General features: G+C 35.5%; 1 protein-coding gene across 6 annotated transcripts in view; it reads right to left on the minus strand.

Moving 5' to 3' along the window:
* Positions 1-255: 255 nt before the first annotated feature.
* Positions 256-18,710, minus strand: part of PCDH17 (protocadherin 17) — a 90,251-nt gene continuing 71,796 nt past the window's right edge. For 5 of the 6 annotated variants that reach the window (XM_064713776.1, XM_064713799.1, XM_064713765.1 and 2 more), the window contains exons 5-6: positions 13,207-13,281; positions 256-4,853 (exon numbers count right to left, since the gene is read on the minus strand). In XM_064713776.1, coding sequence (XP_064569846.1) covers positions 4,171-4,853; positions 13,207-13,281 — 758 coding nt within the window. In that variant the 3' untranslated portion in view covers positions 256-4,170. Of the gene's footprint in view, positions 4,854-13,206; positions 13,299-18,710 lie in introns of all 6 variants that reach the window. The other variant, XM_064713810.1, reaches the window with a different exon arrangement.

The raw sequence follows: 18,710 nt of genomic DNA on the forward strand, positions 1-18,710 counted from the left end.
TGCATCAGCTGCTTAAAAGATAAACCTACCCAGCTTGATGAAAACTCTTCTCCACTTTCCTGTTGAGAGAAAACGGTTACACATTTCTAATAAATGAAGCAGGAACTGTCATTTTTTTGGCAAACTGATAACTAGCTGTAACAGCCGCATTGCCACAAGTTGCTTTTCCAAAGTAATTACCATCAGGCTCCCTGTGGTATGCAGTGTTTAACACATTTCTTCTGTGTTAATGAATGCAAAAGCAGGCAACACCACTATTAGTAATCGCTTTTTATTCGTAGTCCTCATTTTCCAGATAGGTCACATTAAACACAGCCATTAAACAATAGCGGTTGAGAAAAATCCATACAATGTATGCTGCTTTTGTTTGGTTTTTTTGTGTCATTCACCAGTCATTGGTGCAACTTTGAGCCATATGGGGAGACAGGGGCTGATAAATGAGAATGCCAACCTGTGTCACAATTGGGCCAGAGAAGTCAAAACCTTAATCAGATTTCATTCAATTACACTTCAAGTCAACAAATCTTGATAGCCAAAACTCCCATTTAAATTAATGCAATAATAACTGCTGCCTGATGTCAAAAGAAAGCAATTAAACAATAATGAGTGGATGTATGTTATGCAAGGCTTCAGACTCCTCCTTGACCTCAGCAATTTCCCTTCCATTTGACAGCAAGCAACATGAAAGCTTGTTTGAATGGTGTATCTTGCTCCACTATGAACAAAGTCTGACTTCTAGGGGTAACTTGGATTGGGAAATCTCTATCTTTAAGTGGCAAATCACAGTTCAGGAGAATCTGTTTCCTGATAAATATGCCAATTAAAGGAAAAAAAGGAAAAAAGAAGGGTCTGATTTTGAGTTCTGATTTGATTGGCCAACTGTATAAGGAACTCCCAATTGCTGGCTTTTTTTAATTAAAAAAAGATACAGAATGTCTTATTCGCTATTCACAGTGTACAGTACAAGTTTATTAGTTGCTTTACTTGCCTCTCTTAACTCCAACTTTCCTTTTATACTCTTGTGACAGATATTTCCTTTCAGTCTTATAAAGCGTGTGTGTAAAAAATGAGAGAAATAACTCATAAACTTTATCTTTCATTCCTGCCTCTTTCTCCAATGGTGATAGTAGAGATACCACGGAGAAAAAAAACCACTTTAAAATCCTTTGTGTGCAGTATGTCCTTCACACACAATCATGTTAATTTTGACTGAACCAGCAAAACTCACATTGTATAAGCTCTGCTGGTTTACTGGTTCATTATGTATCCATTCTAAATTGTGAAATAAATTTTTTAACCTGGGATAATCTTATACTGGGAAGCAGTATGCCAGAGTTGTACAAAACAAGGCAGTTGAAAGACAAATTAAATAAAAGCAAGATTTCCTAAACTCCTCTATAAAGCTGTGAGTCATGAATTCTGAATTACCTCAGAGTGGTAAATAAATAATCACTACTAAATACAGATAATGTGTTAAACAGCTAAAGCTAGTAAATCACTAGTGACAGAGAGCCTTAAGGTAAATTCCTCTTACATTGGCACAGCCCTTTCTCAGAATGTTGTGGTTTTTATGTCTTCAGAAACATACAATGAATTGTACAATTGGTTACTCAGTGTTAAAATCATTTATAAAATACACAAATCTCCATCACTTGACTGCATTTACATACTGGCTTAGATTTTGCTGAATAATGGATCTCACTGGCAGAGCTAAAGACTTGGTGCACAGACACTGAAGTGATGGGCACCACAGAAATACATAGAAAAGACTGATCAAACAATAAGAATCCTCTCCACTATGGAATTTCAAGCTATCAAGCTATCAAGCAAAACCAATCTTGGGTCTCCTGGCCAAAAAGAAAAAAAACCGAAACAAAATTATATAACACAGACAACACCACGTTTTAGATACATAAATTGTCCAAAACATGGAGAGTAGCTTGATAAGACATGTACAAGATCCTTCCTTTTGCATGTCTTTGCAGACATTTTTTAACAGGAGCTAAAAGCAAACTAAACTGTCAGAATCAGTGTCTCCCAAAGACAATTCATTGTAGGACTGACAAGCTAAGATCACCATTTAAATGAAATCCCTAGACTAAAATAGGCTGTTGGGTCAACTTTTGTTTTTGAATTGATAAAAAACTATGGCTCGTGGTATTTCAGATTGTCAACCCCTTTTATATATGTTTTTATAGTTAAGATTAAATTTAAGAAACCAAACCAAATTCATAGTTTTTAAACAATGTGCCATAGCGGTATTTCCAGCAGAGTATCTAAAGTATATAAGGGACAAATCCTGAGATAAACATTTTATTCTTCTGCTTCTTCTTGTACTCTGTAAGTTCATTTGTTTTTTTCCAAGTTTAATTCAATTTTGAAATTTTCAAATGCAATAAAAACATTCTTAAAAACAATAATAAAAGTAAAAACTATATCCCAAGTTATTTTAAGTTATTCTGCAAATATTATACAGATCAATTGAAAACCTAACTAAAAAGACCCCCCCAGAATAAGCAGTATTTATCTAGAACTTCAGTAAGCTATTGCACATTCTAAAGAATCAGATAAAATACTGCTCATGCCACATTGGCACTGACATAATTTTCAGCTCTATAAACTTAATATCAAAACTTTTAAAATGGTGGCATCTCTAAAGAATTCAATCAAGTATCCTACATTGAACAGGCTGGCTGCATGTATTGTGGGGAAAAAAAACCAAACCCAAGGAGGTTCCAGACGTTGGTTCGAGTGTAATTTTTGTTATTAAACATAGACTTGCAATAGAAGCTTCTACAAGGACTTGCACATAACCATGACTGATGGATGTATTTGTAGGCTGTTCAGTTAGCTCCATCAGCTCACTCAAACATATTTTGAACAGATTATGTACTGCAGTACTTCGTAGACCATACATTAAACAAGAGACTTTGCTCTGAGGCGCTGCTTCCCATATTCCATGGGGAAAAGGAAGCAGGAAAAAACAAAACTCATAGAGTTCGACAGCTACTGAGGCAACACTTGCCATTTACAATATAAGCCCAAATATTTTTGCAACACAACTATATATTAATTTAATAAAATACACAATATAGCTCTTATACACTCAACAATTTGGCTCATATGCACTGAATCTGCAATAAATCAATAAAAATATGTCATTTGATGTAAACACACTGAATCTTCTTACATTTGCACATTTAAATGACCATGTGATTTTTGTGGATGTCTGACATTTTCACTTTCCTGAGCTATTTTAGTGTCCACAAATGAATAAAAAAGTGTTAATAATGTTAATTTCTTTTCTGTATTACCGTTTAGGTAACTCTTTTTTTCCCAAACTTTATTTCACTTCCTTTCCCTTTTTTTTTTTTACTTATCACTAACTACTTATAGCTTTGTTGGACACTAAAATGCTAAATAGATATTAAAATCTTTTTTTTTAATTTTATCAAGTGAATTAGCTTATGTGTGTGCAGGACAAGATGGACTATATAATTTTACATTTAACCTTAATATGATATGTAGTGTTTCATTAATGATGAGGATATGTTTTCTTGAACAATGATTTGGAATGGTTCTTTTTGTTTTATTGTTCTTTTTTTTTCTTTTTTTTCGTATTTCATATTTGTGGCAGATAACTTTGTACATAAATGTTTACCACAAATGAATGTTAATGTTTGGTGTCGCTTGGACTACTACAAGAACTCTTTATAGGACTTTCAGTAGAAGCCTGTGGTGGCTGCTGGAAATTCACCACAGATCAGCATTATTCAACCCTGTTTTTCTTGGGGTTTATACGTAAACAGTAAAGTCAGCATCAGCTATTGAGGACAGTCTTAAAGTATCAGACGTATTTCCATTCCATCTTTCTCACACCTTCCTATCAGATTGTCAAAATGGCACTGTCTTTCCTTCTTTCATTTTGTTCTTGGTGTACTTGACTCTGTCCTAATGAAAGTTTGGTCAAAATGAAACCAGTGTTATCTGTCAAAAAGAAAGAGCAGTGAAAAGAACATACTTGTGGGCACTTCAGATGTTCACTAAAAGCCTTAAAGCAGCATTGGTCTTCCTTCATTCCTGTAATTCTGTTACAACCAGGGAACTTATTTATTTACTTTCAATCAGCAGAAGAGGAATGTGACTGCCAGCCTGTCCTTATTTTCCCCCTCACTTTCTGATGGCCACAGGGTCGCTTCCCCGACAGTCCTGCAAGAGCTTGTCTATTTCTCTCACAACTTCCTCGGCATCCACCGACTCCCTGCCTAGATCCCGGGCTGAACGGTCTAACTGCTCCAGAACAGAGTCCATCTCACTGGAGTCTCGGCTCACTCGGGAGTGCACGTCTGCAAAGGCCCTAGCCATCTGATCTGATGCAATGAAGGAAGAGTCCTTTGACTGTTTACTGGGCGATAGATACTGACTGTCAGTTGACAAGTACTGGCTGCTTGGTTCAGCCAAGGCTCCTGATTTCACTTCACAACCATCCAGTGGTCCTTTTGTTGAGGTGCAAGGCTCAATGCATGTCTTGGTTGGGCTGCTCGATGCTGAGGGAACCTCCTGAAGCAGAGGACTCAGGGCACGTTTGGCTTTTAAGTAAGGTTTAACATTGGCAATGAGAATAGTGTGCTCTCTCTTGTCTTTCCCAAATGTACAAAAAGTCTTTTTCCCAGTGGGATTCACAGTTTCATATGTCTCAGTCTCAACGTTAGCTTCAACTGTGGGTACAAAGAGATTTGTGCGATAATCTGCATTCTCAGCCTGACTGGCTGCAGGGAACTGTGGCATCCAACACCTGTCAGAATGACCAAGCACTCTGCATTCATCTGTGCAGTTAACACATTCTTCTTGTTCTGCAAAACAAAGGAGAAAGAGAAAAAACTCTAATTATAAGTGGATTTATTTAGTCTAATGAATAGGCGATGATTGTCACGTGATGCGCTTACTTGACATCTGGCTTCTTAATTATGGAGAAAAAGAAGAAGCTGTAATTAAAATATTTCAGAAGGTTTGCATAAACCTGTTAGTTGAGACAATAGATTTATTTAACTCTGTTCTCCACATATTAAAGCACTCACACAGCCCAATGGAAGTATAAAGGGGTCATTAGAGACTCATTCTCAATGGAATTGAGCTTCATCTGTAAACTAATCTGCTGTAGGAATCTTTTAGGCTTTATTCTGTAAAACTCATGCTAGAAAAGAGTGAACAGTACTTAGGGAACTCAAAAGGAATTATAAGGATTAATTTTTCAAATCAAATAACTGAGCAGTGACTGCCTTTCTGGAAATACAAACACTTCATAAAAATCAGCAAGCTGTTTTTTCCTTTTTGTCACCTCCATTTCATTTGTAATTGTTATGTTGTGTGACAGCCACAAAATAAAAAGGTTTTCTTGAAAAGCCTCCTTTTCCTGCTGAGAACAGAGAACTAGAATCTTCTATCAGTATGCATTAAATATAAGCTTGTCAAAAAGCTCATATTGCAATTTTATTAGACATGAGTATGGATCATATAATCAGTTTTCTCCTTTTTTGTTTTGGTGCAACTAAGCGAAAATGGATTTGCTCAATACATACAATTTGGAAGAATGACAAATGGTGACATACTATTTGAACTGATGATGTCTTCAGATAGGATTTCTATATCCTTATTTCTTTCAAAGAATATAGATAAATGAGATTCCTTTGCTACACTTTTAGAACATAAGCTTTGGTACTTCTTATTCTACAATTCAAAGAAAACTTTCTGTTTTAAAAACCTTGGCTTGAGTGTCATTTGCATTAAATATGTTACATTTAGGCCAATATTTACTGTCTTATAATTGTGCTCACACCTCTAACCAACTATCAGGAATAAGAAAAATAATAAATAGTGTAAATCCTTCTATTATCTCTAGGTTTCAGTTAACTATACATTGATCTTAATAATTTTTCTTTCACAAAATAAGCATATGGGTTCAATACTAATTTTTTTTGAGGAATTTAGTATTCAAAAAGTGCATGGAATTCCAGTTAGACCAAAAACTGTTAGTATATCTTTAAATATAAGGATGAAACACACATACAGATATGCAGAACAAGTCTTCATAAAAGCAGAACAAACATGTTGAGCCAAAGATGGGGGGAGAATTTAAGCAATCATCATCTTTCTAAATTAGAAAATAAATTCCTAGTAATCTTATATCATCACCTGATTAATGAATGATTGCACTGCAGAAACACGACAAAAGAAACACCAAGGATGATCTAAGGGAATCCAAGAGTATAAACTGTTTTTCACATTTCTAAAAAGATATGAATAAATAGGACTTTAATTAAACTAAAATTGTATTATGTCACAGTGATGTTAAACTGCAATAATTTGCTCAGAACTGCTATTTTTAGTGATACAGTAATATGAAAAAGTGTCATTCTGTATATGAGCTCCCTTCCTTGACAGCTTTAAAATCTAAGTCTGGTCTAAACCCTGAAAAAATACCAAAAGCAAGTGAGAATTAGGTACTGGGACAACAGAACAAAGTGATTGTTGAGGAAAAGGATGTAACATAGGGGCCTTAAACGTAAAATTCATAGAGGTGAGCCAGCCTCAGCCGTGTATCTGGAAAAACCAAGGAACATGTCTTCCTGGAAGATGTATCAAAACATATGGAAGATGGGGAGGTGATTAGACACAGACAACAAGGCTTCATTGAGGACAGATTGTGTCTGACTAATCTGGTGGCTTTCTAGGATGGATTGAATGCATCAGTGGACAAGGCAAAGTCTTTTGTAAGGCCTTTGATATGGTCAAATATTGATATGGCCACAATATTCTTGGTGCTAAATTGGAGATTGATGGATTTGATGATGGATTGTCAGATCAATAAGGTAGTGGCTGGATGGTCACATGCAAACAGCTGCAGTCAATGGCTCAAAGTCTAAATGGAAACCATAATGAGAGGTGTCCCTCCAGGGTCCACACTGGGGCCAACATTATTTATTATCTGCATTAATGAGATGGACAATGGAACTGAGTGCACCCTAGAATCACAACAAGCTGAGTGGAGCATCTGGTTCCCTGGAGGGAAAGAATTCCATCAGAGGGACTGACAGTCTTGAGAGGTGGGGGCCACGTGAACATCATGAAATTCAACAAGTCCAAGTGCAAGGTCCTGCACCTGAGTTGGAGAAGTCAGTATCAATACAGAATGGGGGACGGACAGATTGAGAACAGACCAGTTGAGAAGGACTGGGGCTACTGGACACGAGCCAGCAGCCTGTGCTCACAGCCCAGACAGCCAATTGTGTCCTGGGCTGCATAAACTAAAAGCATGAATCTGCTTTCTTTTAGTTTGTACATGAGGTGGAAGCTCTTTGATGTGAGAGTAGGGATACACTGGAACAGATTTCCTAGAGAAATTTTCGATGTCCCATCACTTAGAGATTTCAAAGTTAGGTTGGACAGGACCTTGAGCAACCTGATCTAGTGAGGAACATTCCTGCCCATGGTAGATATTTCAAAGTCCTTTCTGACACAAACTGTGACAGTGTTCACAGGGGTTTTCAGGTGAGGAAAGAGAGGAGAATGTTGGCTCCATGTTCAGAAGGCTTGATTTATTATTTTATGATATACATTACATTAAAACTATACTAAAAAGAATAGAAGGAAAAGTTTTATCTCAGAAGGCTAGCTAAGCTAAGAATAGAAAGGAATGAATAATAAAAGTTTGTGTCTCTGGGCATTATAAGCTGCAGTTGGCTATTAATTGTAAACATCTAAGCTGTGGTTGGCTATTAATTGTAAACATCTAAGATGGGCCAATCACAGGTGCACCTGTTGCATTCCACAGCAGCAGATAACCATTGTTTACATTTGGTTCCTGAAGCCTCTCAGCTTCTCAGGAAGAAAAATCCTAAGAAAGGATTTTTAATGAAAAGATGTCTGCGACAACAAACCATTCAATAATTCTATGATCTCCAAAGAAAACTAAACCACATGCTGGTTTTAGTAGCCTATAAAAACTAAAATTATAAGAGCAGGAGTAAAATAACTCCAACCTTAGGACTGTAACAAAGTGGCAGAACTGAAAAGATTTTGAGGAAGAAATTTAAGTTTGTTGCATTTGATTTGACTGCACTTGAATGAGATGACATTGGTATGCATAACCACAGAGACAACATATGTGTGGCAGTTGCTTAATGAAATGGGAGCCACAAATGAAGGACATAGCTATACACCTCATTCCACCCATTAGTTCACCTCCACTAAAGTTCCCTGTATCTAGTTTTCTGGAGTTCTACAGCATCAAACAGCTGCTGCTTTAAAACAGCCAAGGGAAACTGCTACTCACACTCTCTATCTCTCTAAAAAAAAAAAAAAAATAATCCCCAAACAACCAAGCTACCTCCTCCTGCTCCATAAAAAAATCACTCAGACACATAAAACTCCACAAAACAAACCAAATCAATGTATTTTTAAAAACACTTTCATCTTTCTGATCCTTCAGAGTAGACTTGTGGCAAGTTCAGCCTCTAACTTTTAAAGTGGAGTTACAGAAATAGGAGAAATAGGTGCTTTCTTCAGGATTTTCCCTAACAGTAGCTAAAGTTATTTTTTCTCTCATATAGAATTCATGACAATTCTGAGTAAAAGCTTTCTGGCACTTTTAAAAGTTTACCTAAACAACTAATCAGCTTTCCAGCTAACTTTTATGTTTTAAACTTAACTATCCTTTGTATGGATATTTGTAAACAATTTTGTTGTTTTATAACAAAAGACAAAATAAAACCCTGCTGCATGTTAGCTACCATCAAATGCTCAGAATTGCACAATCAATGGACCAGTACTTTTCTCTGCTTCTCTCTTTTCAATTACTCTATCAGAGTAAGATCCCTCTTTGCTCCTTCCTTTCTCACAAAAAATAACCCAAACATTACAGTCTATTTCATTATACCACAAAAAAGCCATCTGTAGCAGGGAAATTCTTTGTGTCTTTCAGGTAGTAGGTCTATATCATATTATCTTAAAACAAATTAAATAAATATTCATATATATATATATATATATATATATATGTAATCCTCTGCTCTGTACATTGACAACACACATATATATGCATATATATATCTATATTAAATATAGAACTAGAAAATTCTATTTTCACACTGACTCGTTTTCTAAACTCAACTGAACTGTATTTGTTTTAAAAAATAAATATTCCCTGAACTAAGATTGAAACAAACAAGCTCAGATGAAAGGTAAAGTTCAGAGAAGTTCTCAGTAACTGGAAATAAGTACTGCAACTTATTCAGTAGGTATTCTGTTCGGTGCCAAAAGCTATGCTTTGAGATTTTCAACACTCATTAGAATAATTTATTACAACCAAGTTATGTTTGAAGATTTATATTTTTAGCTCTCACACACATGCATACACATACATTGGTATGAGGAGGGGTCTTTCACAGTGTTTAGATTATTACTGCCAACAGAAATACAAACTTTGGTGGCAATCTCTAAGTAAAAGAGATATATGTCATATAGCATATATCTGTTGTGTATATATTGCATGCTCTATTTTCTTTCCTCTTCTCATTTCCTGTATTTTTTATAGCAATTTTTATACTTGCATTTCTACTTACTGTACTGAATGACTTTCCATGTCTGCTCCCTGGACATGGTAGCAGTGACTGAATTAAATATGAAGCCAAAAAATCAGCAAAAAATACACTGAATGACCTTGATTTGAAACCCACCTGCATTGCATGAGCTTTGTTCCTCTAGCCCTGAAAATTTCTGCTTTTGCATTTCATTCTTTAATGTCACATCATAGGGAATGGATTTTGAGTATTGATTATCATACATTATAGGCTGCTTGTCTCACCATTAGCCTGTAATTTTGACTGCTGCAGCTACCACACAGCAAAGAAAATCAAACAGGGATTTTTGTACTAGTAGCAGAAACTACAAACACGAAGTGAACTATCACCACCAAGGGCCAAATTAGTAGATATGAGAAAATAGAATCAATTTAAAGGTAAATATATAAATATATATATGTAAAATAGGTTATATGCTGTGCTGTTCAGCAAGATGTGCTGGTAGAGTGATATGCACCATCAGTCTTTATGTCTGTGTTTGTCTCCCTCCCGTTGAAAATAAACCCTTAACAGTGCATGTGTGTACAATAAACAGAAGCAGTCTAGAGGTTTTCCTAACTCTCTGGAGCTTTAAGGGTAAACAGTCAGAAGTGCTTTATGCACTTAGGGGAGAACATACACTAAAATAGAACTGCTAAATTATCAGCTGTAGAAAGAAAAGGAAACAAGATATCTGTAAACAACAGTCGCCTAGATAGGAAATGTATTCGAGATGGAAATTCAGAGATGATGTAGGATGAAAGTTATGTTGGCAACATATAAAATGCAATGCAAGGTATGTATTTTGGCACAGCAGTATCTTATATATTTTATTCTATTAGGAGATGAGTTATATTTAATATCTGCCTTCTATAGCAATCTAAGAGAAAAATGTTCTTTTATTGTGGTATCTACAATTTCCTACACTTTCTTTAAATATATTGAACAAAATTAATTGCGGGTACAGATTTCACCCTAAATATATTGCAGTATGAAGTTAATTAATTAATGCTTTAGATAGCTGTCTCTTTTCAATGGCTAAAACAGATATCTTATTTTGACTCACTAATTATATGAAATTTGCATAACGATAAAAAAGAGGAAGCTCAGGAATTATTATTTTTTTAAGCAGTAACTCAATGGAAAAATCAAGACAATAAATACAATGTTTTTTGCAATTTAACTGGTCGCTAATTATTTGAATTATACATACATAGAAAGCAAAAAAGCAAATTTAAAGTAAACATCAGCATCCAAAAAATTCCAAGAAATATTTTATGTACTATACTTATAGGATAAAGAACACTATAGTCTATATTGAAGTACTACATACAATTTAATATTAAACATAAAGATTCCCATATATGGGAAATCAGAGTATAAATATATGTATAGACACATATACATATATGCTTTTATTTATATATTTATGTAAATAAATGAATCTATGTATATTTAAAGTCTGATTACCCCTATAAACAGGTCTCAATATATAAAAAGGCATAGACTTAGACCTACAGCTAGATCTATGCCATCCTATTCCTCACAAAACCTGTAAATTATTTTATCAAATTTTATTTGGAGTTAAACAAGGCAGATAGAGTAAAATCATTATAATTTATAAGATTTGAACTGATTGTCATTCAAGTGCATTCTTTCCTAAGATCTTCTCACTCACAAAATACTAAAAAATGTAGTTTTTTATTGCAATTTGTTCATCTACTAAAGACTAAATAAGAATATGGCTAGCTAAGTACATGACTAAATATTTTAAAATACCAGTCGCTTTTGTTATTTTTAATTGTCCTAAAAAGCCTATCTTTCAGACATCCTTTTTTCTCTTTCAGTGGGGAATGTCTGGTTCTTTGCTATTGCATAAACACCTTCTTCTAACTGACTATTTTTGTAAATTCCTTTCTAAGAATGTATAAGCTAAAAATAAGCCTTAATTGTCAGGGGTGTTTCATAGGTTGATCCCATTGACTGAAATGACTATCAAGTAACAGGTCCAAATAAAAAATAAACCAGAGGACCCATTTCAAAATATATGCTGCCTTCTTTTTGAAAGCATGCAGTTTCACAATACCTCCACTCTTTAAATGCTCTATTCTTCATTGTGCTACAGTGAATGGTAAAGCACATCTTTGATGACCCTTTTTTTCGCATGACAAAGATTTGTCTATGAATCAATACACGTACACTGACTTGTGTAGGAGACCAGCCTTGATGTTGTGAATTTTTGTTCATTATTGGAAGTATTTCCATTTAGAATTTACTCAGAAACAAAGTGTAAAATGTGCAGCTTGTATTTCACTGGTCTAACCACAAACACAGTATTCTTTACTTTGAGGGTGGCAAGGTACTGGAACAGGTTGTCCCGTTCCTGGAAGTGTCCAAGGCCAGGCTGGACGGGGTTTTGAGCAACCTGGTTTAGTGGATGGTGTCCCTGCCCATGACAGGGCAGTTGGAACTAGATGGTCTTTAAGATCCTTTACAACTCAAACCATTTCATGATTTTATTTAAAAAACCTCCACCAACACCAGTACATGTTTTAGACTAATAAAATAATGCTATGCTTCATATTTTCAATACCTTAAATAGATATGAAAGATCTGTATTTTCTGTACATATGTGTAAGCAGATGGACAATAAATGCCACATAATATCTAACAGAGGATGTAATTAACTCCGCTTTTCAGAACTTCAGTAATTCCTAAAATATGACCAGAAAACCTTTCAGAACTTACATTAAATGGTGGCTTATTTTTTGTTTTTTTATTTTTTTTTTTTTTTTTTTTTTTTTTTTTTTTTTTTTTTTTTAATCGAGACAGGCAATAGCCTTTATTAGAGAACTGGAAAGGCTATAAGTGGATATTTATTACAGGAGACAAATAATGTGTGCTTTGGCATGTCCTAAGCACCGGGTCTATATGACATTTCTATTGAGAACAATCAGCCAAAGCACTACCTCTGTGGTTGGATTTCTGTTTAATTACAATTGATTTTGACATAAATGAGCAGAGATAAACAAATACTTCTATACTTCTCTTGCTGTTATTAAACAGAGCTGTCTCCTATCTGAGTATTTATATTGGCTTGTCTGCTTAAAGGCTCCTTTCAGGCAAAGCAATTATGTAGCTCAGATTAGCAAAGTAACTGGCAGTAGAACAAGAGTGGACTGCCACATTTGTAAACCTCTTGGATCTATGTTTTTCTCCTGACATTATAAATACAAGTTTCTGAGGTTTATAATCCTTACACGTTTTCCCATAGGTGGTGTTGGGTTTTTGTTTAGTAGGCTTTGTTTGCTTGTTTTCTAGATACAGGATAAAGACAATAGATGTTTTATATTGTTATGACATAAAACACTTCAAAAGAAACAAAAGCATGATGACCTATGGATTTAATTCTAGTTCACATTTGTCCCAGACAATAAATATTGGAGGAATATTTCAGGATTACAGGGAACACTATGGAAAATTTAAAACATTTCTTACAGAAGTATGCTTTAATTAAATGATTACCATTTAATGACAATCACATATTTTTATTAAAAACAATGTAAGAGAAAGAAAATATTTGTGTTACCTGAAAATTTTCCATCCTCACAGCGGGCTGGTCCACAGATCCCAACAATGGGTCTTTGGCCTCTGCCTTGCTGTTCTGGAGGCAAATCAGACCTGTGAGTCACAGACAGGGATAGGCTCTGCTTCCAAAATTCACAACAATATCAAAACTTCTGCAGCAGAAAAACATCTTTTACCTGTGACCCAGACACTGCTCATGGCCCTTGAAACTTTTCACTAATTTTCTCAGCGGTACAAACACACAATTCTATATTTGGCAGTAAACTGAAAACATCTAACTAGTAAAAAGTATGCCTCATTTCTTCCTAATAGAGGAGAAAGAAGAAAATGGACACCCAGTCTTGATTTCTGCTGTTTGCCTATAAATTGGCTGGCCCTGACTCTAATTTGCAGTGAAAAGGCCACACAACACTCATGAAACAGTCATTTTGATCTCTTTCCCATCCCACATAAGAAAGTCTTCCTGGCTCAGGGCTGCAGGTAGAAAATGCACAAAGGCTGGATGTGCCAGCCCTGCACTCAGCTGAGAAGCTACTGGGAAACTTTAGCGATATGACACATTGAGAGTTTTAAACTCTAAATCTTTGTTGTTGAGCCCCAAGCTGTTTCCTGAGAAAGAAGGAAAACTAAACTGCCGTAATTAACAGAAGAGGACAGCCTCGTGGATCCTTCAGAAAGCACATTTTTAACATCGCACATTTTCACTCTTGATCAAGGCAGTGCAAAAGATATTACAGTGGCATTGTTTCAGCACTAGCATCTACAAAGGCAATGATTCTTAAATCTGAAACTTAATTGAATTTGTGTAATCATTTGCACAATTTGCATGATACTCACATTCTTTTTACTAACTTTATTGTGAGCTAGTCATAATTATAGTATCAATGATTTCCATATCAAATTTGCAGCACTTAGTAAATGCTGCATATTGTAGTGCGGCAATGCTTATAAATCCAGTCATTAACCAGGACCATTGTGAGCCTGCCTATACAAATATTAACAGATTGTGTAGTTAGAGACAAAAGGTAACAAGTGATTATGACAAACAAAAGCAATGAATGGGAAGAAAAGACAACATTAATGAAAATATAATCATGCTGTTGACATTTCCTAAAAATACCAATATAAAAGCTCCATAATTTCAAGGAGCTATCTCCATCTGTCAGACCATCAAGCCACCAGCGATGAGCTATATGTTACACCACTGAACTTTCCTTAAGAGTTGCCAATTATCTCAGCATACAAATCTTTAATTAGAAGGTACCAAGCCTTTAGCTTTGCAAGCTTGCCTCAAATTTGGATATGACAACTTGTTTATAGATATTGACTGAGAAGGGTGCCACTGAGGAGAGAGACATGACAGATTTCTGAAGAAACCTCAATGTTCTTTTGATGGCTCTGTTTACATCCTGACTGTAGGTAGACTCTGTTTAAGGGAAGTCTGTCAGCCCCCGTGTAGGAGCCTGGTTTTGTCCGAAACAAAATCGATGTAGTAACACTCTTCAAATGGTACCTGTTTTCCTTTGCAAAGTCTCATAAAAACAGTTACAAAGGCTGCATGGATGCTGAACCGTTCAAAATCTGAATGGCCACTTTGGTGAAAGAGAATATTTTTCCTCCCCATTCCTGCCAGTATGCCTGGATTTACATTCAGAACCTCTTTTAACAGCCATAATGAGACCATGTGGGTTTTATAGTGACAGATGGAAAACCCTACTGGGTATCATACTCTGCTTCAAGGGTTGATGTCGTAAGCAGGTCATATACTTTGGACTTCACGGAAGGTTTACAAGGCACCTGACAGAATAGAAGGAAGAACAATTTTCATGTTGCTGCTCTCAGAAAAAAATCTTTAGGTTGTCTAGACATCTTAAGGAGCTCTCACTTGGACACAGAGATGCAGAAATATCTTCTTACAAAAGAAAGACACTTTTAAGAGTTTTGTGGAGAGTCCTCCCCATGCTAAGTAACGTATTCATTATATGATTAGAGGGTCCTTAGACTATTATTTAGAAGATTTCTGGTGTGTAGTTACCACTTTCCAAAGAGATTTGCAGAATGGGATTACCCTTGTGTCACTTTATGAAGAACCCAAATTCTCTTAACAATTTAAGTTTCATAATGCTATCCTACTTAACTTTCTGCCTGGATAGTGCTCCAATTAGATCAATCAGAAAGGATAATTAAGGATGTCTTTTTCAAATCTGACTCTCTAAATATAACCAGTTTGGCAAAGAGAATTATACATGTAAACAGATTCAGTGGCACATTTTAAGATTCTCCATGAACAGGGGATTAATTTATGAAAGACACTTACTGAAGATATCTAAAGAATATACATATCTTCCTTTTCCCAGATCCTTCATCAAGAACTCTTAAGTTACAGATCACCTTCTTATATTTCAAGGATTGAGGAGATTATAGATATTAAGACCACTAATACAGAAGAATCTCTTCTACTAGTTACTTTTATGTGCAGCAGTTCAGCTGCTCAACTGAGACTCACCTTTTTACTTGTCATCTTTTCATTTGTTATAGCTTCAATTTCTGAACTGATGTCAGACTACTTTGATGCGACAAAAGACAGATTCAAGAAAAATTGTCAATTTGGGGAATTATTTCCAAAGATGTTGTCATGATGTGTTCCTTGTTTTCACTAATATCTTCACTTTTTAAGCCTGGTAACTATTGGAAGCTATTTTTCTGGTGTCTAGCAACCGCTAACCTGAGCCATGTTCTTACAAAAAGTGTATTCTAGTCTTGGAGATAGATTAAAAGCTAATTACAGATATCACCACCAAGTAAGATGCAGTCAGGGTAATTTCTGTTAGCTGTGCCCTCAGCTTACTTATCTGAACACCCTACAAAGGAAATCAGCAGTGAGGCATTAGATAAGTTAAACACTGTTCTGGTAAAGCAAGTAAAAGATGCAGCTGCTAAATTTAAAGCTATGGAGGATTCAGAATAAGCCAGTTAACATCAATCTATTGACATTTCTTAAGAAAATCTTTACTCTGTAGAGATGATGAAGATACTACATCCCTAGAAATGGGGAAAACCTGCTATAAAATGCAGTAAAACCTACTCTAGGTATGAATCATCGTTAATTTTCTCAGGGTATTTAAAACAATCTTTTAATTTACTGGTACTCATCACTATAATATTTACTTCATTTAGGGTTTAATGCATGTTTTACAACATTATTTTAATGGGTCCCCCTCCTCCCAGGCTTATTGTTTTCATGGAGAAAAAAGGCAAGAGGCCTGTACAGTTGTTATTAGCTTGAATTCTAATTATCACAGATAATGGAAGCAGAGAAATCTGAGCCCCAATATCTACTGCATGATTCTTCAAAAACAGCCTCTGGGTTTCCTAATAAAATTGTACCTTTGTTTTGTTTTTCTTTAAGAAGAAGAATTTCTTTAATTCCCAAGGAGACAAAAATAAAGCACCATATCTGAAAGTAAGGCTCAGCCTGACCTTGAACAAATTCTGTAAGGAATTAAGGTGAGAAAAATTTTTCTTGTGGGAAAGAGAATCAAACTTTTTTGTTGCTGTTTTGTTTCCACCTGTTACACAGGTGCCTGTGCTAAGGTGCAGTATGTATACCACTTCTCAGGAACCTAAGAAACAGTCTAGCAGAGCTCTAAACTTATTTGTAAGCTCTCAAGTGACTCTGCAGTTCCAGCTGAAGATGGATACAAGGCAGCTAATTTGCTACCACCAAGGGAAAATGTTATAACATAAAAACATTCCCTCCCTTAGCTTCAAAACTGTCGAGTGCCTAGGGAGCCTGACTATTTGTAGAACTGATACTATGCATATGCTTCCCCTGTAACTGGTACATGCATACATCTGGCATCTGTCTCTGTGTTAAACAGACTTAATTGTCCCCACTATTGCTGTGTAGAAACCCTCTAACCTAGATGGGTAATGTGAAAGAAATAAATGAAAGTGTTGATATGAATTTTTTTTTGTGGCATTGTTTTTGCATTATTGGCAAGATTTCCAATGAACTCTGTACTATGGCTATAATAAAAATATTTTAGCTGTGCCTTCTGTGTAACTTTGGGTAGAGATTATGTTTTTGTCTTAGCATGACATTTGCACTTTGAACCGTTTTTTAATCAAATAGTGTATTTTTAACTGGAACTCTTTTTTTTTCTATTTATTCTTCCTTTATTTTTTTTCCTGTCTTGGTTGTTTATGACCCCTCTTTTATCCGCATCAGACTTCAGAGCTTTTAATAATTTGCTATACATAGCTGAATGATTCTAAAGATATGCCATTTTTTTTAGGTGTTATTGGGGTACTCTATGTGGTACTACATTATTCAGATCACTGTTGCCAGCAGAGTCAAGACTCAGGCAAAGCACTTGATTTCAGATTTCAATATATTTTTAAGAGATCAAAGAGCATGGAAAATCTTGTTCTTTGGTTAGACAGACCATGCAGAACAGTAACATTCTGAAAGATGGGGGTAGCTGCATAGAACTAATACTAAATTGAAGGCCTTTTGAAGTTACTTTAACCTTTGTGTCTATGTTCATCTCAAAATCCCCCAGCAAAGTAAAAAATGTTTTTAATTGAGAAAACATACAGAAATTAGTTCTTCCAGTAGAATGAGAGGAGGGAATAAAACAAAAAAAGAGTTGCTGGTTTGACATCTGAAATTAGTCATGACAGCAAAGATGAAATATCCTCAAGGTGCTTCTTCTACTAGGATTTATTTCTTTGAGCAAGACTGTAAAGCACAGACTTTCCTAATGCAACTGTACCTGCCCAAGTCTATTTAGAACTCAGAAAAAAGCTATTCATACAGCTGAGATCTTCTGAAGAGCTTGACTTCTTCCTAGCATGTGCATTAAACCCTAGGAAATAGGAAGACAGGCCACAAGTTTTTCACCTGTCCTGTTAAAAGTTTTACTACCATGCAACAAGCAAACTAGAGAGTGCTTCCTTTTAAACTCCTGGGTAAAGGAGACTTCTTGTCAGTCAAGGAACTGAATAAAAGCTCACAGGATGTAGATTGTGATGCTGTATATTAGTTTCATCAGTGACATAGCAGCAGCTATAAACAGAATAATTTCATTCAACAGAGAAAGTCATAATCTAATTTTTGACAACACAAATTAGGCTAAAATTCTTATGTCATCTCTGGAGATAATGGATGGGAATGGTTTCAGAGAGCCATTTAGAATGCCACTGAAAAGATCCAGACCTAGAACACTTCATAGACAAGTCTATCTATCTTTACATGCACAGAGTTGATGTCCTGAAGTTGTCTTTGTCTATGTTAGGGATATATATCAGCTGGTCTGCCTTTTCCTATAAGCACTCAGAAAATTGTCTGCTTTGGGTCTAAGAGCCCAATATTTCCTAAAGTAATGTAGGTGGGATTGAGATGTGTAACTCAGCAACATGAGTCCCCTTTTCCACACTGTGCTCCTAATGGACATTGTCCTACCATTGGTAAGAAAATGGACCCTTTGCAAGCTAATAGCT

The sequence above is a fragment of the Zonotrichia leucophrys genome, chromosome 1 (assembly GCF_028769735.1).
Source record: "Zonotrichia leucophrys gambelii isolate GWCS_2022_RI chromosome 1, RI_Zleu_2.0, whole genome shotgun sequence".
Taxonomy (NCBI): domain Eukaryota; kingdom Metazoa; phylum Chordata; class Aves; order Passeriformes; family Passerellidae; genus Zonotrichia; species Zonotrichia leucophrys.